General features: G+C 37.6%; 2 protein-coding genes across 2 annotated transcripts in view; one reads left to right on the top strand and one right to left on the bottom strand.

Moving 5' to 3' along the window:
- The window catches only part of CMTM7 (CKLF like MARVEL transmembrane domain containing 7), a 63,457-nt gene that overhangs the window by 28,952 nt on the left and 9,175 nt on the right, over positions 1–25,330 (top strand). The window lies entirely within an intron of this gene.
- The window catches only part of CMTM6 (CKLF like MARVEL transmembrane domain containing 6), a 23,854-nt gene continuing 953 nt past the window's right edge, over positions 2,430–25,330 (bottom strand). The window contains exons 2-4 of the mRNA XM_072412372.1: positions 10,531–10,707; positions 8,272–8,370; positions 2,430–6,306 (exon numbers count right to left, since the gene is read on the bottom strand). Of these exons, the coding sequence (XP_072268473.1) occupies positions 6,139–6,306; positions 8,272–8,370; positions 10,531–10,707 (444 nt within the window). The 3' untranslated portion in view covers positions 2,430–6,138. The remainder of the gene's footprint in view (positions 6,307–8,271; positions 8,371–10,530; positions 10,708–25,330) is intronic.

Below are 25,330 nucleotides of genomic sequence, written 5' to 3'. Positions count from 1 at the left end.
TCCCTGATTCTTCTCACTCACCATCAGCATTCTACCAAAATTCTTAGATAAAAGCCATTTTCTTTACATTCCTCTAGTGACATCATCACTAAGTTTTTGTGTTTCTCTCCACCATGGAAGCAAATCATGGTTTTCATTTTTGTGAAGAGGAAGAAAGTTTTGTGATAATTACTGGAACAAAAAATGTCACATTACCTGATACTACATACAGTTCGGTCCATAAATATTTGGACGGAGACCACTTTTTTCTAATTTTGGTTCAGTACATTACCACAATTAGTTTTAAATGAAACAACTTCAATTTAATTTAGTGGGTTGAACAAAATGATTGCATAAAAATTTAACTAAAGCCTTTTTTTTTTTACACAATCACCTCATTTCATTTCACATCCAAAGCAACCGAGGAGTTTATTAAAGCAAAGAAGTGGAATATTCTTGAATGGCCAAGTCAGTCACCGGATCTGAACCCAATTGAGCATGCATTTCACTTGTTGATGACTAAACTTCGGACAGAAAGGCCCACAAACAAACAGCAACTGAAAGCCGCTGCAGTAAAGGTCTGGCAGAGAATTAAAAAGGAGGAAACCCAGCATCTGGTGATGTCCATGAGTTCAAGACTACAGGCTGTCATTACCAGCAAAGGGTTTTCAACCAAGTATTAGAAATAAACATTTTATTTTCAGCTTTTTAATTTGTCCAATTAATTTTGAGCCTCTGAGTTAAAGTGATTGTGTAAAAAAAAAGGTTTTAGTTCCTCACATTTTTATGTAATTTAGTTTTTGTTTTTTAGTTTTTTGTTCAACCCACTGAGTTGTTTCATTTAATATAATTGTGGTAATGTACAGAACCAAAATTAGAAAAAAGTTGTTACCATTTAACAACAACAACATCTTACCATTATCTTGACTATACAAATTCTTAAGTTGACTTGAGCATATAAACACCTTGCTATTATTGTATGAAGAAATGCTGAAAAATGTATGATTAATTGGTTGTGCGGTGCATGATAGAATCCTAATCTGAAAACTAGAGGAACACAAACACATAAATTCATCTATGAATAGAAAGCAACTAAAATCAATAATCACATTTAAAACGCACCTTTATCATTTGCAGCATGGTGGCTCAATGGTTAGCACTCTGGCCTTTGCAGCCCCAGGTCCCAGGTTTGAATCTCAGCCAGGACACTATCTGCATGGAGTTTGCAGGTTCCCCCTGTGTTTCCTTTGGGTACTCCGGTTTCCTCTCACATTCCAAAAACATGCAGTTAGGTTAATTAGCTTCCCCCTACAATTGACCTTAGACTGCATTATAGACATATGACGATGGTAGGGACATTAGATTAGTCCCTTTGAGAACAGTTAGTGACAAGACCATGGACTTTGTACAGTGCTGCATAATATGTCGGCGCTATATAAATACTGCGTAATAATATTAATATAACAGAATTCACCAGCTTAAAGGTCTTCAGGTTTTACTGCCAGAGAACAATAAATTTCAGTGCATTACATTTGTTTTTTTACATTGATCAATGGTAGTTTAGTAGTAATTTACTGAAAGTATTTGAGGCCGTTTACTTAGCAAAGACATTGTTGGTGCAGTGTGTTACCCAGTGACATAAGTCGTGAAATAGGGATGTTTGTAATCAAGGAAGTTTAATTAGGCAAAAAAAAAGGTTCACTTTAAGTTTAGTCCCCCTTCAGAAGAATATTTTGTTCAGCTACATAGATTGAAGGAAAGCCCCAAGTGTTGTATAGATAGAGCTTACTCTAACCAATGGACTCCTGATTAGTGTTGGTCGAATATCTCACTATTCGATTTGACAGGTAATCCAATGCCGAATTCGAACACTATTGAAGTCAATGGTGGGATAATTCGGGTTATTTGTAAGGACTATTAAGGGCTGCAAGAGCAATCAGATTGCTCTTGCAGTCCTTTACTAGTTGTTTGTGTTTTTGGATAGAGTTTCTCTATCCAAGAACACAGGGCACTTGATGTGATGAATGGGGAAACCTGTCCCCATTCAACCTTCAGTGCCCCTGCGATTGCCTGCAAGTCACAGCTCTGACCGCAAAGTTCCCACGGTCACATGACCGTTGGAACTTTGTGATAAACTCTGCAGTACTACGAACCTCGGGGCACTACAGGTTAATTAACTTGTACTACCCCGGGGATCGCACACTCTTCTCAATGATTGCAGACTCTGCTGAAATCATTGAAAAGATGCCCAGCCTGCAAGTATCTCTTACTCGTAACACGCACAGTAATATGATACATTTGTTAGATTTTTCTGGCAGTGGAAAAAAGAAAAATGTAACAAATGTTTAATAATATTACTATGCTAGAAAGTGTGTTACAGAGTAAGAGATATGTCATTGTAGGATAACCTGTAAAAAAAATTAGTTAAATAAACACAAACACTAAAAAAATAAATTAACATTAATTTTAATTTTTTTAACACATTATTTTACATTTTTTTAATCCGCAAATTTAATTTTTAATCCGGAATATAAGGAGAACCCGAATTCGAACACCAACACTACTCCTGTTGTGGCAACACTAAAAAATGGGGTGACATTCCATACCAGTGTGTTATTCAAAGCTGGGCTTTATAAATTGTCACACACTAGCACAATTATATACATTTAATTATATATGTTAGAGCAGGAGACCAGACAGTAATAATTGTATTAGAAATTGACCTGAATTTTACTTCATAGAAATAGAAACTTTTTCCTGAAAAAAATACAAACCAAACAATATGTTTCTTTATACAATTAAAAGTTTTATTTACACATTGAGATAAGATAAAGCGATGATCAAGGCACAGCAAATGATTTCAGTATTTATATCAAGGACGATAACCGAAGGATAAATAAACCACATTTATTGGATTGAATCTTTATAGAACATAAATATCAGGTATTATTGACCCCATGAAGATACAAACATGGGAAGTATCATTGCTTTTTATCAGGCCTTAGCACTGTTATCCTGATCCAGGGGTCTCTACTTGACAGCCCGGTGCCCGCAACTTCACACACAAGTCAGCAATGGCAGCTCACATACAGGTAGCTGCTTCAATTCTTACCATGTTACCATAGTGAAATGTGTATGGCAACCCAGAGCAATAACCCACCTCCCTGTTCTATTGCAATAATTATGATTGGTCTTCATAGGACGCACAACACAGTGTTAGAGGCAAATTCTAGCATTTCTTTCAGAAACACATAAGGCACATACATACCTTTTCCTTCAATTAAACAGCTTCTTGAAAATGGAAGTTCTGTGATTAGCAAAACACCACTGGCTTTATTGATAAAAGCAGATAATAGGATTTATACTAGTATTCTACAACTGGCATTTACCTGTTTCAATAGTTTTCATTTTTTAATTTTGACATATATAAAAAATTATCTACAAAATGTATAGACAGTGCCACTCTAGCAGGGATACCGCATGAGCATAGGAAATACAGTTCAAAATATTGAATATCACAGTATAAACAATGTAGTCTGCGAGGAATGGTGGAGCAAAGTTAGGAATATGGGTTTTCCACTTACATCAAGAAAGACTCAGAGATGGAGCTATGAGTATGATATTAGAAAGACATAGGGAGGAATGGGAGGATCATATATTGCAAGGGGTAGGGACTCAGCATAGGGGTTGCGCTCCCTTCAAAATCACATTCATAAAAGGCTAATGTAATGCAGGGGAGCACAGAAATTTAGATGGAGTAAGGGATGTCAATTGTTTTCTCCACTACAGGAAATGATGGACTTGACAATACACTACAGAAAGTGGGGTAATCTAAGTGACAACTGTCCAAGAGGGGGATTGCACCCATTCTAGGGGTTCTTCTCTCTCTAGGCAAGGAAGTTCCAATCTCAATGCTTTGGGATTTTCCAAGGTATGTCTATTCTTTGGAAAATACTATATATAACCCTTCCCTGCACTTTACCTCCACAAACATCAGCAGACTATGGATAGAAAACTCTAGCATCTTATGGGTAAAGGAAAAAATAAAAGCTGCTGGTTCACAATGTCTTCACTTCCCAGACTATAAAAGTAGTGCTTACATTAACAAAATAATCACAACTTTTAGATCTAAAATGAGTACAAGTTTCAGCAAAGGGGTATTTTCTATATGTACAATGGGTGAAAATCGAGTTTAACTCTCTTTTAATTTAAAACATAAAAAATAATAAAAAAAGAAAAAGTAAAGTGATATTATACGCTCATTTGTAATTGGTTTCAAAAGATAAACCTGACTTTATCATTATTAGTGGCCAAACAAGAAAAATGCACCAAGGCCAGATTCATACCTCTGTGGTCCACTAAAATCAATGGATCAAAACGCATGGCACCAAACACATGACACTATTCAGTTTCAATGTGTGTTGGGAAGTGCAATGTACTGAATGTCAGTGCATGCCATGATGCCTTACTGTGCATGTTTTTTTGTAATTAGTTTTATTTCAATTATCATGCACCCTTTTTATGCCCAGTAGATAGCTGCCGTGCTGCACTTTGGTTATGATTGTGTTCTACACACACCAAGGACAAATTCTAGAGAAGCCATATAACCTAACTGTATGTTTTTGGAGGTGTAGGGGAATCCAAAGTTTAGGAACCCCACACAAACATGCAAACTTCATGTAGATAGTGTCCGGGGCAAGACTCCAACCAGGAACCCCAGTACTGCAACAAGGCCAATAATGTATATTTTAGCTCTGCATTGCAGATACTTGGGCCACAGTAGCTGTGTGTCTTGACCCACCCTAACGCATTCTTTTGGATGTGTTTCAAATAACTTCAATAGGAAACATATCAGCCATAGGGTTCATGAATCAAACATAGGACATAGAACACATACCTCATCATGTGAGCTCAAGCATACAATGTAAAAAATGGTGCATTTATGAGTAATACCATTTATATGGTACTCGGTCCACATAAGGCAGCTCAAGACCTGCTTCAGCTCTGTGTATTACTTATATCCCCAATTGCATGGAAGAAAAAAACCTGACTGTACAATACCTCCTGACCTGAATCAGGCAGACGGAATCATTGTCTAATAATGATTGGATTATAGTCACCTGAATGTCATACTATTACCCATGCATGTATATTAAAAGATGATTTTACAGAGAGGGTAAGTCATGTCCAACACAATATTTCTAACTATGTGGAATCTGTCTGCATCTGATATTTCCAATGGCACGATTACCATGCAGCAGGTCTAAATTCACTTTCGAATGGCCAAAGGGTGCTACTCTTACTCTACTATACAATTACTCATTCTACTTTATGAAAAACCATTGTGGGGGGGCATGACCAGGTAGATAGTAGCATCAATTATAATGGGTATATGGTACTAGTGAAATAGCCCAAAAATACAAGTTGTCATCAATAGACAAACATTACAGTATTCTCTCCAGCCTCTTTTAGCTGGGCACTTTTCAGTAACCATTCGGCTGTTTTTGGGTGTTGGGGGCTGCCACTCACCTAAAGTTTCCTCCCACCTGGTTTAAACTTTGCATTATAATTTAAATGATCAGATACTTTATGCTTAATTGATTCGGTTTATGCTGAGATAGTTGCCAGATTTATATCTTAGTCATATCCACCCCTGGAATGAAGATAATCAATTTCTAATTAAAGAGATGAGTTTTCCTTTTGAAGTCTATTTTTTCTTAACTCCATTACCTTATAGTGAATATACAAACTGCTTTTACTCACATACAGTAAGTACAAGCCAGTATATGGTATTATCAAAATAAAGCCGGTTGATGAGAAATTTTACATTGGTATAGAAGTCAAACAGCCAAGTTAATAAAAAACACACAATTATATACATAATTATAATGGGCCACATTTATCATAAGCTAAGACTTGTCTATGTTGCTCTAGGGTAAGTCTATCAGACACAAACCTAGACTGCAAAATAAAACAAGATGATCTTTTTTTATAAAAAATGCAGATAAATGTGGCCCAGTTGAGAATAAAAAAATAAAAACAATATCATTTTGTGATACAATGTTGCCCTGTGATATTAGCTGTGATCCCATAAATGTCATAATTAAATACAGATGAATTGGGGAGACTTCTAAGGGCTGAATGTAGGCAGTGTTTAGTTTAGGCTCTGTTTTCTTGGACTGGGAGGTTTAGGGGCTCCCCCTCTCCTGCAGCTCCTCCGTTTACAGCCGGTGGTGTCTTGGGCTTATCCTTCTTTTGTAAGTAGTTTCTTTTCCACATGAAATAAACTTCTGCTAAAAATGCAAAGGATGCCAGGAAACCAAAAGCCTGGAATGTAAAACAAGATATTAATGCAAGAAATAACAAGTATAATGATAAAATAATATATTATTATACATAACATATTATATTATTATGATAATTAAATATATTATTACCAGATACACCACACAAGAAACATCAATTTGTTTCTTCAAATGTAATGTTTTCAGTCCCTTTGTGTTTTTAAAACATTCTAATAGGCTATTTATTAGATTGGGAGGGGGGTTTTGTGCTGGGGCTTTGTTTGTGGTTTTCAGCTTAGGAAGACATCGCAAACATAGCATGAAGAGACGTAACAGGTAAACACAAAATGTAGTTGAAAAGTCATTAAATTACCTTCCTGTGTTAAAAAGTCTAAAGTTTAGCTTTGTCCTCATTTTATCCAAATTAAGTCACTAATGCAGCCAACCCACAAATGTACAATGGCAATCAGATCCAGGTCTGAGGAGCATCTGCCAGTAAGAAGATGACCCAGCAGGATGTATTTTTGGACAAAAGGCTACATGGATCTATGTGGAGACATTGGTCCATAAATATTTGGACAGAGACAACTTTTTTCTAATTTTGGTTCTATACATTACCACAATTAATTTTAAATGAAACAACTCAGATGCAGTTGAACTGCAGACTTTCAGCTTTAATTCAGTGGGTTGAACAAAAAGATTGCAAAAAAATGTGAAGCACTAAAGCTTTTTTTTACACAATCACTTTATTCAGGGGCTCAAAAGTAATTGGACAAATTAAAAAGCTGAAAATAAAATGTTCATTTCTAGTACAATGACAGCCTGTGGTCTTGAATTCATGGACATCACCAGATGCTGGGTTTCCTCCTTTTTAATGCACTGCCAGGCCTTTACTGCAGCGGCTTTCAGTTGCTGTTTGTTTAAACTCCTGGGTTGCTTTGGCTGTATATTTTGGGCCATTGTGCATCTGTATTATAAAACGCCTCTCAATCAATGTGACTGCATTTAGCTGGATTTGAGCAGACAGTATGTCTCTGAACACCTCAGAATTCATTCGGCTGGTTCTGTCCTGTGTCACATCATAGACAAACACTAGTGTCCCAGTGCCACTGGCAGCCATGCACGCCCAAGCCATCACACTGCACAACTCCAGGCCTTTTATCTGCTTAATTGATAATGACATAATGAAGGAATTGCCCACACCAGCCCATGAAATAGCCTTTGAGTCAATTTTCCAATTACTTTTGAGCCCCTGGAATGAAGTGATTGTGTTAAAAAAAGGGTTTCATTCCTCAGATTTTTATGCAATCTTTTTGTTCAAACCACTGAATTAAAGCTGAAAGTCTGAAGGTCAACTGCATCTGAGTTGTTTCATTAAAAATTAATTGTGGTAATGTACAGAACCAAAATTAGAAAAAAGTTGTCTCTGTCCAAATATTTATAGACCTAACTGTATCTGTGGATCATCTGAGTGGGTTGCCTTCCAGGGAGGGAATGTAATTAATTAAATTTAATAACTTGTAGCCTGCTCTGCAAGCTGGTCATCAACATCAGCCTATACCCCACGCATTTCTAGGTTTCCCATCACCTGCATATTGTGATTTCTTTCCCAGGAAATCAGTGCGGCTGCCTTGACCCCCCAGAACCTGCCCATACACAGTGTACATGGGAGATGTAGTTTTGGAAGTCTGCTTTTGTTAATAACAACCAGCAGTTGTCCCTGCAAGAAAGTTACAAGTCTGTTGATGTCACAGGGAGCAAATAAAAGCCGATTTCTCCCACAGAAAAATAATGTTGGAACATGCCCTAGGGAAAAAAAGGAAAGACTAGGGGCACATTTGGGCAATGCCCATACATACAGATAAGGATACTTGGGAAGAGTCAAGGAAGCTTGTATATGACACCGATGTAGGTCTTGTCTGATACACAGAATACCTCTGTTCCATGCAAGACCCCCCATTCCCGAGTATCAGTTGTGATGTTTAGATAACAGCAGCTGACAACTTACCACAGATGTTTCTGCAAGTACTGAATTTTCGACGGTTGCAATAAACGCAATGGAGGCAATAATAAACACTGCGCCTGTGACCAATGTAATCCAGAAATCCTGCAAAACAGAAATATTTGCATTTCACTGCACATTCCTGTAGATGGAGCTCAGTGAACACTAAACAATGGTTGAGTTTTCTATTTTCATGGCTTTGCAGAAATATTTCCTTAAATTTTTTTTTTGGAATTTTTAAATTATCATATCACTGGGCCTAAGACTACGTACACACCTCGTCCAATGATTCTCGTCCAATTATCACTTCAAGGTTAGTATCGGATAAGAATCTGACGTGTGTCCAGTGGCCGTCCAAAGTCGTTCATGGATCTGTCCTGGCACATCCACGAACGACTGCAGTGGAAGTAAAGGGGAAAGAGCGTAGCAGGTGCAGCTCGCTTGTACCCCCCCCCCCCCCCCCGTAGAATGGACGCACTGTATGTACAACACTTGTTCATTCATCTTTCAGTCTTTTGACGTTGGAAAGAATTGTGACAGATTCTTTCCAATGATAAAAATCTAACGTGTGTACGTAGCCTTGGACAAATGTGAACACTGTCCAAACCATGTTATCAAAATAACAACTGCACACACAACAACTGCTCCTATAAGATGAAAATCACCATTATTACCCATTGTCAATTACCTTACAATAACTTTGGTTGACCAGACGAAAACTGGGTAGTGTTAAAGTGATAAAAGCACCTTTAGGTGCTTGAAGATGTGAAATCATTATTTTTACTAATAATATTAATAATTATCAACAATATTTATATAGCGTCAACATATTATGCAGCACTGTACAGTAAATAGGGGGAGAAAATGACAGACAGATCCAAACAGTGACACAGGAGGAGGAGAGGACCCCGTCCAAAAGAGCTTGAAATCTAAGGGGGGGGGGGGGGGGGTAGCACACATGGAGCTGACCCATTAACCAGATATATAGGAATCTGGGAGGGCAGAAGAGCTTCATAGGGGGTTGGTAAATGAAATTTAAACTGAGTACACTACTAGTTGTATACAGCTTTGTATAGAGTTTTAATTAGGAAAAGACAGTCACAAAGAAATCAAATGCTGCTTTAATCTCTACAGAAACCCAGAATGGTCCAAAAAGCAATGTAATAGGTGCACCTTGTATTAAACATTTATTTGTAAAATCCAGCATTTATATTTCCAGTAGAGTAATCAAGAAGAATGTGGGGACCATAAAAAATGGGGATTCCCCCATCCCCCCATATGTCACCCCATTTCTTTCCTTATAACTCTATAGAAATGTAATTGATGATTTATATAAGAAAGTTGGAATGTTGAACTGGTCTGCTGGCTTTCTTCTTTTTCTCTTACTGGGTAAGGTCTGCATTGAGTTTCTGGGGAGAAGCTGAGAGGGAAGGTGGCTGTGTTGAACATAGGGAGCCACAGCTGATCATCTGATTGGTTGCTGATAGTTTGGCAGGAAAGTCAACATCCAATCACTAAGCACTGTAGCTGTTTATCTTTATTGGGGGTATTGTTCCCCACTTTTTAGATGGTTCACATGATTTAGGACGGTCAATTTTATTTGATTATTGGTGCTTAAGTCCCGAATGGATAATATTGATCATAGAATGTTTATGGTAATGGTTTATGATTTATTAACGTTATATTTTATTTAAACCAAAATAAAGGGCCATGTACAAAAGTTTTCCACATTCGGGTGTCTGGAGTTTTATAATGTGTTGTTTATTGTTGTATTATGCATTTTGGGGTAAGGTGTTAGTGGCCATTTAGGATCTCATGAATTATCCTTGCTCTGCAAGTCTTATTGAGCAGCTTTCTCTTCAGCTAGGAGAACAGGGAGCAGCACAGTAGTGACAACACAATACTACAGTCATAGTCACTGTGCATTAGATGTACAGTACAACTACAAAGGTCAAGGCACGGGCATTGCTATGAGTCAGGAGGAAAACAAAACAAATGGGGAATCTTTTAGGGTACAGTTAATGCACTATGATAGAAAATATTCACTTTTAGTTCAGGTCCCCATTAGGTTTAAAAAAAAATGTGGACCAACTAAAAAAAAAAACAGCAGTAGTGAGTGTTTCTTTACTGAAAGCGGACTGTATGATGTCCTACTAATGTACAAATACTTTCATACACGTCTGTACAGTAAGTCCGCTACATCCACTGATGCAAACAGACAAAATTAAATGCTCAGGTTAGAGCCCATTTATTCCGGGTACTTACCACTTTCTTGAAGCTTTGAATATTGATCATTTTATTCAGACGTGTGAAGTAAACCACAAACATGAGGATGCAGATTAAAAAGGCACTGCAACTGACAAACTCAAAGAAGTATAATCCACCACAACTTTCACACTGGCTGATGACCTCTTCACATATAAATGCCACCAAGGAGAAAAGCTGTAAAATATGAGCATACATGGTGTCAATAAAGTATTTACATGACATTTACACAGAACAAAAATTCATGGTAATATAAGGATAACACTTTTACAAATAATAAAAAGTTTTATTCATTCCATCTCTCTACATTCAATTGAATTCCAATTTTAAACTATTGAAAGCATTACTCTTTTTGAGTAAAAAAAAAAAAAGCATACAGGCAAATTAGGAGGAGGCAGGCAATGTCCCCCCTCCAATACAAAAACTGACCTGTCTGATTGCAGTGTCCAGTTGAATAAAAGAAGCGTTGTGTATGTGCAACTAATTGTACCATCCTGGTATATCTAGGTGCAGTGAACTCTGGCACTCTGGGTAATCCCAGAAGACTGAGTAAAGAAGTTGGTGCCTGCAATAACGCGGCAAATATTGCAGAGTAATGGCTTCTAAAGGTCCGATAATGGCATTTCCACATACACGTGAGATCTCCAACACTGTTTTTTTTCAAGTGGGGCCTTCCTGACGACCTTCTTGCTTCAGCGCTAAAATATGTTTAGGTTACCTGAACTGCACACTTTGGGGTCATGGATTTAAAAGTTATAAAGGGAATTTATAGCATTTTTAGAAGTCAGCAACATAAGTTCACAAATTTATTCTATGGCCATTTGTGGATGGAAAGTGAAAGAAAAATTAGCATTTGGAAAGGGAGGAAAAAATGTAAACATGTTCCCTGCAATGGGAAATCACAGGTCCTCGACCTGTGTCACGGTCTCTGTCTGTCATTTGCAACCGCTATTTAATGTACAGCACTGTGTAATATCTTGGTGCTATAGAAATATTCATTATTATTATTAATATTAATAATAATAATAAATTGGAAGGATTCAAACTGATGTAACATTATGTAAGACCACCAGAGGGAGCATTTTACAAAAGAAAGTGGAGGCTCCCATTCTAATAAAACAAGTTCAAAGAGGACAAAAGTCCAACCTGATATTAAATTGGCACACGTCGGTTTTTTTTTTCCAAACATGGCACACCTTTCTTTCACAGATTGAGTGCAGATCAACAAGGGCAGATTCATGAAAGATTTCAACACTTTACATGCTATATAATGCATATAAGGTTATAGGATTGAGAGAATGCTCTCTCATTATGTTAAAAGGTTTTATTTTATTTCTGTTTTTTGTATGGCGAGTTATATTGTATTTTCTTTGATATATGTTGTTGTATATATTGTATTACCTTCCCTTTTCATGTATTGTCTTTATTTGAAAATCTCCAATAAAAAAAAGATTTTAAAACTTGGCACGTTACAAACTGTATAAACTTTAGAGTTTAACATAAAGCTGATACAAATGTGAACTTCAAAAAACACTACCTGACATTTAAAAATAAATCCCACATACAGCAACGTAATGAAAGGACATAAAAAGATATACACTGTTTAAAAACCTTAGAACATAATGGATCCAACAGTTATTAGTTTTGTAAGTCATTACAAATAATGTCAAATAACACAACGAATTTCCCAGGTCTATGGACAGTTGCCCTCTGCTTCTTAAAAGGGTGATATGTAAATGTAAGGTCTAAAAAAAAAAACAAAGAGGGGACATACTCTGATTTTATCAGTCAGACAGGCTCCCATTCTACCTGTCACCTATCCTTGCATTGCCATTGAGTCACCCAGCAGATACATTCACAAGCTTCTACAAATTTTCCATTTTAACTATATCAGCACCTTAGAGCAGATGTTACAGCTGAGCTATGATTTTTTATTACAGTGGTCCCAAACCTTTTGGACGTCATGGACCACTAAATGTATGGACTCCGGAGCCATGTGTCACTCAAAGGGGAGGAAATTTCCCCCAGGGTAACATCATCATGCCAGAACCGGCCCACTCTCCAGAGACATAATCCGCCCACCGCCCTGAGCCTGCGATCCGTACGGGGGACATGGTACATGGGACATGCCGGCCAGATCTGCGGACCACCAAAATTTTCCTGTGGACCACAGGTTGAGGACGGCTGGTTTATAATATACACACATAAAGACAGAGATAATATATGAAGATAAATATTCTTGTGCAAATAATACCTTATTTTCCATGCAAGGGAGATACAAAAATTCATCAAAAATGAAACATAGTAAATGATTTAAAAAGATAATAAAAAATTTTGGTTATTAGACAATGGGCAGGACATTGGAGATTATTATTGGGTGTTTGCTAGGCAGCAGGTGGGAAGCCAGAAACTTCTCCCATGTGGTTTCAGGGCCAGTGGAAAGGATGCAGGGTCTGCCAACAGCCACAAGTCTGGGTTATTGCTGCCGTGGTTAGATCCACTGAGGTTGTGCCACCTGTTCTGTTAGGGCAAGTAAAAAAGGAAAAATGAGTGGCTGTTGGTTGCCCATTATTATTATTATTATTATTATTATTAAACAGGATTTATATAGCGCCAACATATTACGCAGCGCTGTACATTAAATAGGGATCAAGTTATGCTGGTGACTTGAGGATAACACTGTACGCATTCAGGTCCAAAGGAGCAGGGGCTCCTGACATCAGAGGCAAAATGAATGTTTTTCAATAGTGACAGCTAAAGGCACTTTTCTAAGCAAACAACAGGCAAGAGGAATGAGACAAGTCAGTTGTGAATGGTATATGTATGCATGTAAGTGGTATGTGTATGTATGGTAATTAATCTGCAACTGATCTTTGTCCGGGCCCATTATTCAAGGTCTCTGAAATGCAGTGTTTCCCAACCAGGGGTCTGTGGAAGCCTAGGGTTCCTCCAAAAGTTGCTAGGGGTTCCATAAACAATCAGTAATTTGCAACTCTGCAGTGGTCCCCAACCTAAAAATAAAATTTTGCCTTGGTCCGGTATATGTACAGATTACATTACTCTGCTATTCTCAGCAGCTCGGCCTCCTGTCAGCACACTAGCTGAGAATAGCGGAGTAGTGTAGGAGAGATGGTGTGCGTTCAGCTGGCAGAGCTGCTGGGAATGGCGAAGAAGTGTAATCCTTACATACATTGCTCCGCCATTCTCAGCAGCTCCTGTGTAAGCAATGTGAGGAGAGCCGACTCGCACTCCTGCTGTCACTAGTTTTGGAGCAATGTAAGGAGGTGGTCCGCGGCCCGGGGTTTGAGAATCACTGCTCTAGATAATATCGCCTTGCTCCTAAACATTACTCCCTCTAAATCATAAATGTAACCTGATAATTATAAGCAGGAATGGGTGAGTATGAATAGCTCCCAGCTCTGCTTTTTGGTGATTTGACCCCTATAAAACATACTATTTATTACCAAAATGGTATTGAACAAATAACTTTTCCTCTCACTTTCTTTTTGCATCTGCATCATTTTGAAAGCCAATAAAGACAAAAAGCAGTGAAAAGGGAACTTTAGGGTTAAACCAATCACTTTTGGAATATTTATTCTTTCAGGTCCACATAACTTGGGAAGAAGAAGTGGTGTGTCCTCTACATTCTCTATATTAAAGGTGCCCATCTTCCTCATTCCAAAAACATGGAAGGTATGAGTATGCCTATCAAGCACATAAAGTTCCAGATGAATGTGGGAAGCAGAGTGAGCGCTAGGCCCTGCTATTCTGTAAGTCCTCGGTTTGCTGAATCGGTTTGAATAATAGAACCTATAGTGCCTGGACATCTTTTTCTTGTGAGCACTCCACTGGTCTTCTAATCTTCTTCACTGCTTCTAATCAAGAATTGAAATGTTCCTTAGGAATTATTTTGCTAAAAGAAGTTACCTCTTCTGATGTGCAAGCCCCATTGCTGCACATTACTAGAAAAACACCCCTTCGTTACCCCTGCACTGTACAGCTCCCATGCTACTTCTGGTGCTCGTAATATAGGAAACAATGTTCTTCATTCAGAGATGCCCAATGTCAGATTACAAAGTATTCTTTGATTGGCCAAAGAGAAAAGGAGACAATTAAAATACAAAGGATGACAGTAATGAATTATTGAAGGAGAGAGAGCTTCAAGCTTTTTAGCAAACATGTGTGAATGTAATGCTGTCAATGCCCATAAAGACAACATCCAAATTACAAGTTTAGAAGTACTTCATGTAAAGTGCAACTCAGGATCAATATAGATTTTTACAAGGGCAATTTAAAGCTTGTGTTTAATTCAATGGTTTTGTATCTGACTGGCTTTTCTTGTTCCTGATAACGCCCTTTTAGAATAAAGAGACCATAAATTAGACAGGGCTGTTCACTAGGCCAAAGTATCCGTACTTAGAACAGTAGGGAGTTTCCCCTTTAGTAGATGTGTCACTGAAAAAGTCCATTGCAGCAATTTCCTTCTGCTTGCTGTATTCTGTTTCATAGAGTTCTTTTCACATAAGATCTTATCACAAAAAGAAATTGCTATACTAGAAGACTGGATCAGAATACTACCATAGACTCAGCATTGTAGCCAGATCTATGGATTGGCATCTTATGTAGCTGTACAAAAGACATCACACATTGATGATTAATTAGGAGCTCCTCAATTATTAGATTTTACAACTCACACAGCTATGTTCACATTTGCAATAATTAGCACTGGAAACAATGGTAAGTGATCCAGAAATAATAAGAAAGAACAAGTGCTGCAATGACAGTGCCATTAATTCTATTAATGGAGGAGAGAAAGGGATAAACAGGAGGCACCTCAATGCTTCCTCCTTCATAGGAAACAACAGCAGTCATTCCCATTGGGCCTGAGCAACTTCAGGGGACAACTGTACAGGTGTTAGAATTTCAAGAACTTTTGTCATGGGTGTTGAATATCCAGCATCTGTAGTTACATAGTTAGTCAGGTTAAAAAAAGACACAAGTCCATCAAATTCAACCACTAGGGAAATAAACATATCCCAGATAAAAACCCTATAGACATAGATGGTCCAGAGGAAGGCAAAAAAACCCTGGTACAATTTGCTCCAACGAGATAAAAAAAATTGCTTCCTGATTCCCTAAGGCAATTGGATGTTCTGTTATCTTTACTTCAAATCCCTAATCGCCAGTAATATTCTGTGCTTCTAGAAAATCATCCAGCTTTTTCTTAAAGCACTCTATAGTAGTTGCTGAAACGCCTTCCTGAGGGAGTCGATTCCACATTTTCACAGACCTTAAAGTGAAGAATCCTGTCCTTATCCGGAGCTTAAACTTCTTTTCCTCCAGACCCAAAGAGTGCTCTCTTAGTCTTTGTAATGATCTCAAAGTGAATATTTGGGAAGAGAGTTCTCTATTTGGACCGTTTATATATTTATACAGGGTGATCATATCCCCCCTTAAACGTCTCTTCTCAAGGGAGAATAGATTCAGTTCAGCTAATCTCTCCTTATAGCTGAGCTCCTCCATTCCTTTTATTAATTTAGTTGCCCTTCTCTGCACTCTCTCCAGTCCCACAGTGTCCTTTTTTTGAACTGGTTCCCTAAACTGGACTGCATATTCCAGATGTGGTCTGAGCACCTGTACATAGCTTTAGCTTCCTGTAACTTGTTAGAACAATGGAACATCAGTTCTTATTGCACACACTTGGAAAACAACACTACAAAGTTACACAAACTTGTATGTTTTATACTGCAGAAAAGTGTGAGCAATTTTGTCTTACAAAACCATGACCTAGTTCTTTTCCTGAACAATGCTTTCCTTACTTGTGTATAAACAGGACAGCAGCTGCTGCACACACCCTTGTTTCCTACTCTCAAAAGAACAAAGTGAAGACGCGCTGTGTTTTGTGATGTGAAGAAAACTCTAACATTCTCTATTTCCTAATTTATGCCACTGAAACATATTCTGGAGACACTTGGCTGTAGATTTATGTAAACATTGCTAGATGTGCAATCTTGGTTAGTGGTTCCTAGACAAAAATGTTTGATATCTGCCAAGCAAGTCAGCTGCCTATGCTGCCACACAATTTAACCTTTTAGCTACTTTTGACACACATGCTCTAATGCAGGTTTTGCACCTGAAATCATTTAAAACTGCCAAACATATCTTTTCTGAAAGCACAGAACTTATAGAGTTTTTTTGTCAGATGACATCAGTACTAAAAATTTAAAGCTATGTTAAGACCCACAACTTTCCAGGCATTAAAATAGGTTCATTTTTTGAGCAGGTGTTTGAAGGTGGTAGCATTTAAAAGCGCTTATTCCAAAGCTCCGTGAAGCTTCTAGGAGCAGTTTTGCCACAAAACCGCCTTTATAAACTTTGCATTAAAGAGTCAATAAACAGTTTTGCAAACATTTATAAGCGTTTGCTGCATGCTTATTTATAACATTTTTTACTTATAGAGTTTTTAGATGGGCCATGTAGGAGGAACACTCCAATTCAATAAGCAAAGGAAAAGGGGAAACAGGTAGGGTACAAAAAAGTAGACATCAGAGTCTACATTTTTAAATGCCAGGAAATTGCTGGATCCCTGCTGTGGATAGTAGGTTTCCAGAAGTGGTGAATGCGCGTTTTTTTACTGCAGATCTGGCCTTAGCACATTTGCAGTGTTCTCCCCAGCCCCCTTTACCACTACCACCCAGTGCTTTTCATCTCCCGACAGTTTTGGTTGGTTATTGAGAAGTTGGGTCACAAAACAGAGGCATTAGACAGTTGGCACATAATACAAAGACAAAAGAAAAATGGGGCATACTAAGGGACTGGGCATGAGAAGGTTGGAACAAAGTATAGGAGGTGGTAGACGTTGTCATGTATCACTCTTTCCTATTTTTGACCACTCGGCTACAGATTCTTCTCACCCAGCATAATAAAATTTCTGGGGAGATCTCTGATGGATTTTAGTGCACAATAACATAACATAAAAGATGAGGTTGTGTTGAATATTTATATATTAAATTATCAAAACTATGTGGGCTTGCAAAAACAGAAAAAACAACACAACAACTCATCAATTTAGGTTTACTTGAATCGATGGCCATAGAATTAATGTTCTGACTCCAGCATGTACAATAGATGTCTAATATGTGCTGTGAAAAAAACTTTTTTTGTATGGTTGTGTGCACCTGTTGCACATTTGGGGGTGTAGGAGGTTTACTGTAGCTTTAAATTTAGTAAAACACTTGTTTCATATTTATTTTCATCCCTTTTTTAATGCATAACATTACTGCTATTACAAGGGCGCTATTAAGATGTTCAGTATCTTGCACTGTTCTCCGTCCTTACACCCCCCACAATGACAAAAGCACCCAGGCAGAACCAGTAAGCCCAGAGCACATGGTGGGGGACATGGGGGCATCTCTTTTTGTATATAGAAATGATCGCTTCTACAAGAACATCAGCTCCAGGAGAAATGTTGGGTTTAAATTTCTGTCTGAAGCAACTTGGGAGATGTTCCCCCTTTCCTGTCCTTGCAATGTCTGCTAAAATCCGGGCTAACAGAATATGTGCCGTGTGTATTACTACTAGACAACCCTTCCCAGATCTTTCCCTGCTATAGCCAAAAGAAAATTCAAATTGTTGGCTAGAGTTTGGCTTTCAGTTTTGTCATATATGTTGGACCAGAAGATGTTCCCACACCACTCAACAAGGAGGTGCTCCAAAACATACCCATGTGGAAAATGTTCTTTTTATCTTGTTACATCTTTCACCCATTGGTCTCCTACTATCATTTAGACTTCTCTTTAGCTTGCAGAAGATACTGCTCATAAAGAATGTGATATAAAAGTGCCACATACTTTTGATGCTGGGCTGCCAGAATTATATCCTTCCTTCCCATCTCTAGAAAGTAGCCACGACTGTCTGCCAACAAGGAACTATTCCACTTGTCAGGCTGCTCAAGATCATTTGCTTAATAAAGACTTGGGCTTATTTCAGTATATTACAGATTGATGATACAATTTTTTATTTTATTTTTGGTGAATATTTCGATTTTATTCAACAATCTGCAACATTATTACCTTTAATTTTATTATTATATTCAGTTATTGAGCAATAAGACACAGCAAGTGAAATGTGCAGTTTCACAGCAATAGACTGCATGGAGGATCTACAGATGGCAATAGACCAAGTTATGTTCACACTAGGAGCCACACAAACATAAACTCATACTAAAGCTTTGTGTGTAGAAAACAATCTGAAGAGAAGAAGGCAGTAACAACATACATAGCATGTACACCCAGGGGTATATGTGCGCCCAGAAGAATCTGCATCATTCTGGATGATTTCATTCTGAAAAGCTAAAAGATGTCCAGCTATATATTCCTGAAAGAGGTAACTAAGAACTTCCTTCCAAGTTCCCCCATCCTCCTCACTCTGGGGACAGGGGCAGATCAACCTCAGCAACAGCACAAGAATGCGGGGATGGCAATCAGAGGAAGCTGGGTGGAGCTTTTGGTAAGAAAACACTGTGTTTAATGCAAAAATCTGTAACACATGTTTTGCCATGACTAGAATCTGCTGTAAAGAACGATCACTTTGTCAAGCAACCATACTGGAGCTGGTTAATCACAACTGCAGAATGATAAATAAACTACACATCTAGAAGATATTAAATAAATGGAGTTCTGTCTTGCTCCTGCAGCAGCTCAGTTTATGTGGTATATATAGTATAGGCGTATAGCAACAAGGAATAGATCACTAACATAAGAAATCTGTAGATGCATTGGTACCAACCCCCATAAAGAAAAAAGTGTGAAAAAATAAGGTAACACATTCAATGTGCCCCTATAAATTTGGATGATATGTGGACTTACTGAATAAACATAAAACAGCAATCCCAGAAAGAGGTCCTGTTGTGTCCAATTTCTGTCTGCACACTTTGATTTACCAGTGTTGCACTAGAAATTCATGGGAGGTATTTCTCCTATGTGTATATGAGTCCAAAAGATGGAAAAAGCCTTGATTTATTCACATAAGGCAAACAATGTGTATTGTTCTTGTATGCTACATAAACATTGTACGGGAAGTACATTGTATTTAGAGAAAAAAAAATTGAAATACAGAACTGATGTTTTTAAAAAAAATAGATGGAACTAAGGTGGAAGGTACTTTAGTGGTTACGTAGCAATTTTCTAGCAAGAAGTGAAAGCGTTTGGTGAACCACTAACAATATCCTATACAAGGGACAAAGAGTTCACTGAGCTGGCTTTGTAAACCCTGCACACTCTGCACCCAAAGCTCCATGGAGGGCTCGTCAGGGTGTACAGTATACAGTTATGTCAGAAAACTATAATATATATATATATATATATATATATATATNTGGGGAATTGTACAGTGGACAGCAGACTCCAGAAAGCCCTTGCAACTTAATAGTCCTGTATTTTCCTAACAGTGATAAAATTGTCACAAATCTTTCATATCTGTATATATAATTATATTATAGATAGTGATAGTTAATTATATTCCCAAAAATAGGAAATTGCATTCATTTTTAATAATTTTCTGTAAATATTTTATAATGTCCACAAACATGACAGACGTAAAATAAGAAATCTAACAAGTATAATAAAAAGAAATTCTAAGATACCTAAAGCCCTAAAGCCTGTTTTGCCCTGGGTATTATATATATCATTTTGTGGTCATAAAATGTAGATCTCAGTATCACAAAAAAAGTATTAATGTAAGTATTTTTTTTTTGCAATTGTTTTCAATCCGGCGAAGTTTAGTAAATGTATATGTGTGTAAGCTTAACATTTTACAGGTTTCACAAAGTGCCAAAATAGTTTCCAAAGTGATTTAATAATTTTAGGTAATTTTAAATTAAAGCAATGGATAATTTTCAAAACTGTGAACAAGTAGTTATATAAACCCTATAACCTGATAACATATTTTCCCCATATGCACACACACTCTCAACATACTCTGTCTTTCTAGGAAACATCTCGTCATTTATTGCATTCTTAGAATAGACTAGTTAATGAAACATTTTTAATTACACTATAAATGGTAAAATACAAATTAGGTTATGTATTTATGTTGCAAAAAGTAAAATGACAGATCATTAAGAAGTAGAAGGTGTTAGCAGCATTTCCTAAACTTTATACATAGAAAAATAAATTCTTCTAAGCTTTATTAGTGTGGTGTCAAACTCTTCTATGCAGTGTGCGGTAAATAGTCTAATGACGTCTGGAAGCAAGGCCATTTGCTATAGCTTGAGGCTCAACATTCCGATAACCTGTTTCTAGTTAGAAAGACATTAGAGAGATCTAACATTTGTGGCAAATGGTTCCTGTTATAGTGTAGAATTAGGAAACTTCACTTCCTGTAAATTTACTAAGCATCAATAATATTCTAACGGGTTGTCTTTCATGATAGTCAGTGGCACTGTGGTTCACGACCTACCTGAAGGCACTATCATTTAAACATTAATTTTCCAACATATGTAGCACGGAAATAAACTAGTAGCTTTATTAAAGTCTAGGCCAGTTGCCAGACTGGGTATATTTTAAACAAGTAATTACAAATATCACAGGAAGTATTCTTTAAAATACTTAAACACATGCAAATTATATTGCAAGGGTAAATGTTTCAACATTAGTCCATTGCCTTATTAAAAATATCATATATAGTTTTCTTTCACATTGTATAGTTATGGAATTTAGACAACCTAACATTACAATGCTGTGAACTGGCATTATTTATAAAATGATCAACGGTTACCAACATTATATACATTACATAGAGGTTATCTAGTTAAATAGCTAGTCAGGCTGAAAAAAGACACAAAATAATAATAATAATAATAATAATAATCCATCAAATTCAACTAAATAAATAAATAAATATATATATATATGGTGTGTAATATATTTATATATATATATATATGGTGTGTAATATATTTATATATATATATGGTGTGTAATATATATATTACACACCATATATATATATAAGTTATATAGAGTTTATATATATAAAGTTTTCTCACATAACTGTATATATACACACACACATACACACCACATATACTATATATACACACCCACAAACAAAAAAATATGAATTGAAATATTGTCTGTAAACAATGGTGATAAACAAAAATGCAGATCTGTCATGTGCAAAAAATAAATGCTACCCTTCCCCTCTTCTTTGTCCAGGTGACCATTAACACAGAAGCATGAAAAGGGAATATAAAAATATTTAGGATGTCGACTTTGGGATGTATAGGGTGGGACTATAGATCTATCATCAATAAATGATCCTAAAATGTAATGCTGATCCTATCTTCGTTTGTATTTAATTCATTGCTGGTTTGGGCAAACATCGAAACCCTAAATGAATCCCAAACCTATTGGCCAATAAACCCTTCCAGATCACTTGCAGCCCCTAACATGGTCTGCACAAGTAATGCTCCAAAGCACTTCCATAAACACACAAAACAGAAATAAATCCATGGATCTAACACATTGGGGTTGGTTTACCAAGAGAGTTTGGGCTGATTACTTAGTAGGGTGATAAATCACTCTGCAAAGGATAATTCACTTAGCTTAGTGAATAAGATGAAACTCTCCGGATATCAGTCATCCAATCATGTTCGAGAAAAAAATCCTGTGTTTCTTTTACATTTCCTTTAACATGATTAAGTATTCTTTTGTATTCTAATGTGAATTTTCACCACATTCACTAAGATGAAAGTGAAATATCTCTTGCACTGTGATAATTCACGTTCCATAGCAAACAGCCTTTAGTAAATTGCCTGTTACCTTCAAAGACTTTTAAAGACCTAAGGCTATGTACACACGCCAGATACGCTTCAGGGCTGGTATTAGACGAAAATCTGACGGGTGTACAGTGTTAGTCAAACATTGTTCATGGATCCGTCTTGGCAGATCCACAAATGACGAACAACCCTAATACAAGTGAAGGGGAGAGAGCGGGAATTTGCTTTGTGGTTCTTCCCCTCCACTCTCCATGGAGCAGAACGATGCTGTATGTACAGCGCTCATTCATCCAACTTTCAGTCTTTTGTCATTGGAAAGGATCATGAAAGATCCTTTCCAACGACAGAAATCTAACATGTGTACACAGCCCAAGTTAAGAATTAGACAAGGAACTATAGCTGCCATCAACATGACTCTGGAGTCCAATACAGTATGTTGGAAGATCACAACTAACGATAAATCTCAATAAAAAGGAACAAACCCTTCTCTTAACCCTCACTGCACCCATATATCAGTTTATTGGGGGAAATGATGAAAGCAGTCCCAGCATTGTATAAAGAATGGGCAGATCACCCACCAGTCATTATAAATAAAATGTACCAAAGGCCTAACAATGAACTTCTTGTTTGGCCCTTTTTGTTCTCCTAAATATACAATACCGGTGTTTTGTTACATTAGATACATTGCTCTTAGATAGCTCTGGGGACTACAGATCTGGTTTCTGTTGTCCCGATACAGAAAAGTGATTGAGAGCCGTCATCAATGGAATGCAAGAAAAAACTAATAATAATTTAAATGTTGTTCTCTGTGCTTAGAGACAAGTATATATAAAGCCAACAACGGAAATGTTATTTATACAAATTGGTGGAAGCATCAATGATCATTTTTCTGAGCAGTACTGGAAATACCTGTTGATCCTGCCAGAAATGTGTTGTCTTTCTCACTACCTTAGCACTGAAATAATATATAAAACAACATTATCAGCTCTTCCAGCTATCTCAGATGAATTATAAATTCCTCAGCCCTTATGTAATAAAGATGAAAAAACGTGGATGTGTTTTTAGTCCAAAGAGAAGTGTAGAGTCACAACGTCTCTGTATGGATACTGAGGAGGGTGCGCTGCCATACAAAGGATAGAAACACTGGTATGAGCCGGATTAACAGGTGAAAATAAAAAGGCAAGCCAGTAATAATGAAAACAAATGCAGCCGTCATATCTAATGATATGTGACATTTGCTCCAGCGATAGTTTTACCAAACAGAGCCAGTAAACCTAAAGAAAACAGATCAGATTTCTGCTCTGCCTCTCCAGATTCTGATTCCATGTGTTTACTAGTAAAGTGTTGGATTAATCACTGACTAGCTGGCACAAGATGATAAGTTTAATATCCTGATAAGTAACAGAATGCTGACCTCCTGTACAAGCTGTAAGCAGAACATTGAGTCATATTGCAGGCTCAGGCGGTCTGGGAAGTTTTCTGAAAGGTAAATGTTATAATGCTAGAAAAGAGAAACTAGAGAAGTGAGCATTGCAGTTTGTGGTGTAATCAGATGAATGTTTATACGCTGCTGTGAGTAATCACATGACTTCTCAGAGACCGAGCTCCCATACACACAATGTAAAATCCCTTCCTCATGAGCAGATATTGTTGCTGGAAATATCTTCAGGGATCTTTCTCTGTGACAGCACAATGACAGAGCTGTACAAGCTGTATTTCCCCAAGGAATTTCCAGATAATATGAGAAAAGATATCTGCACGAATGCTTTTTTCCCCAGATGACCAGGAACTGTAACATGGAACTGAAGCCCACAGACAGTTTCTCTTTGATGTCTTTACTTGTAGAGAGTCTTTTTTCTGCTTTCAGAACTTCTTTTTCTGTACACCAAGCCGAGCATGTGCAGCTCAGTGTGTGAAGCTTGGCACAGTTTTATGGACAAGAGTTATATCACCCCCAAACCTAACAAGGAAGATGGCAGACTGGAAGATATCAATCCGAACCCAGACTACTATCTGCTTTAAAAATTAAGCATTTTACTGCAAACATCTTTTATCTGTGATGAGCAGAGATGGAAGTTATATGTCTGCAGAACTATAAGATCCTCAGTATACAAGAGCTGAAATAAAAGTCTACATATAATGAGGAGAAATATATTTCATGTAAATTCATCCCAATCTGCACACTGAATGTTGCCACCAGAATGTAGCTGAAGCAGACAAGATGATACGGCCCAATGAGATCCACACCAAACACACATGTGGCAGCACGGCTTTGTATGAGCTGTAATAGCAGCGAGTGTTTGAAGTCTCATCATCTCAGCTCTATGAGGTCTCCTCTCTATGAGGGTTCACTAAATCATCTCCCCAGACTGCAATCTCATTCATGCAGACAAGGTGTCCAACCTGTGGCCCTTTGGTGCTCAGCCAGTGGTGGGAACATTGATTTATAAAAGAAGTGATAATTGTGATCCCTACTAGACTCTTGTATCTTGTCCATAAGTCACAGCAGCATGTCCCCTATGTCCAACCACATCTATAGCTTGTCCCTGGTCTCCGGTCACCATTCACTTCATTGTCTGCAGACAGTCTCTCTACATTACCTGAACGTTATGTGTGGCCCTTTAGGAAGGCAGTAGGTGGGGCCCCTACACCTCATATGTTCAAGTCAGACCATCTCTTGTACCATGTCAGCAGTCTCTGACCCTCTCCTATAACATGTCAGCAGTCTCTGACCCTCTCCTATAACATGTCAGCAGTCTCTGACCCTCTCCTATAACATGTCAGCAGTCTCTGACCCTCTCTTATAGCATGTCAGCAGTCTCTGACCCTTTCTTGTCACATGTCAGCAGTCTCTGACCCTCTCCTATCACGTGTCAGCAGTCTGTGTCCCTCTCCTATAACATGTCAGCAGTCTGTGTCCCTCTCCTATAACGTGTCAGCAGTCTCTGACCCTCTCTTATAACGTGTCAGCAGTCTCTGACCCTCTCTTATAACGTGTCAGCAGTCTCTGACCCTCTCTTA

This window comes from Pyxicephalus adspersus, chromosome 5 (genome assembly GCF_032062135.1).
Source record: "Pyxicephalus adspersus chromosome 5, UCB_Pads_2.0, whole genome shotgun sequence".
Lineage (NCBI taxonomy): Eukaryota > Metazoa > Chordata > Amphibia > Anura > Pyxicephalidae > Pyxicephalus > Pyxicephalus adspersus.
Note: the sequence above shows the minus strand (reverse complement) of the source record. Positions and strands in the feature narration are given on the sequence as shown.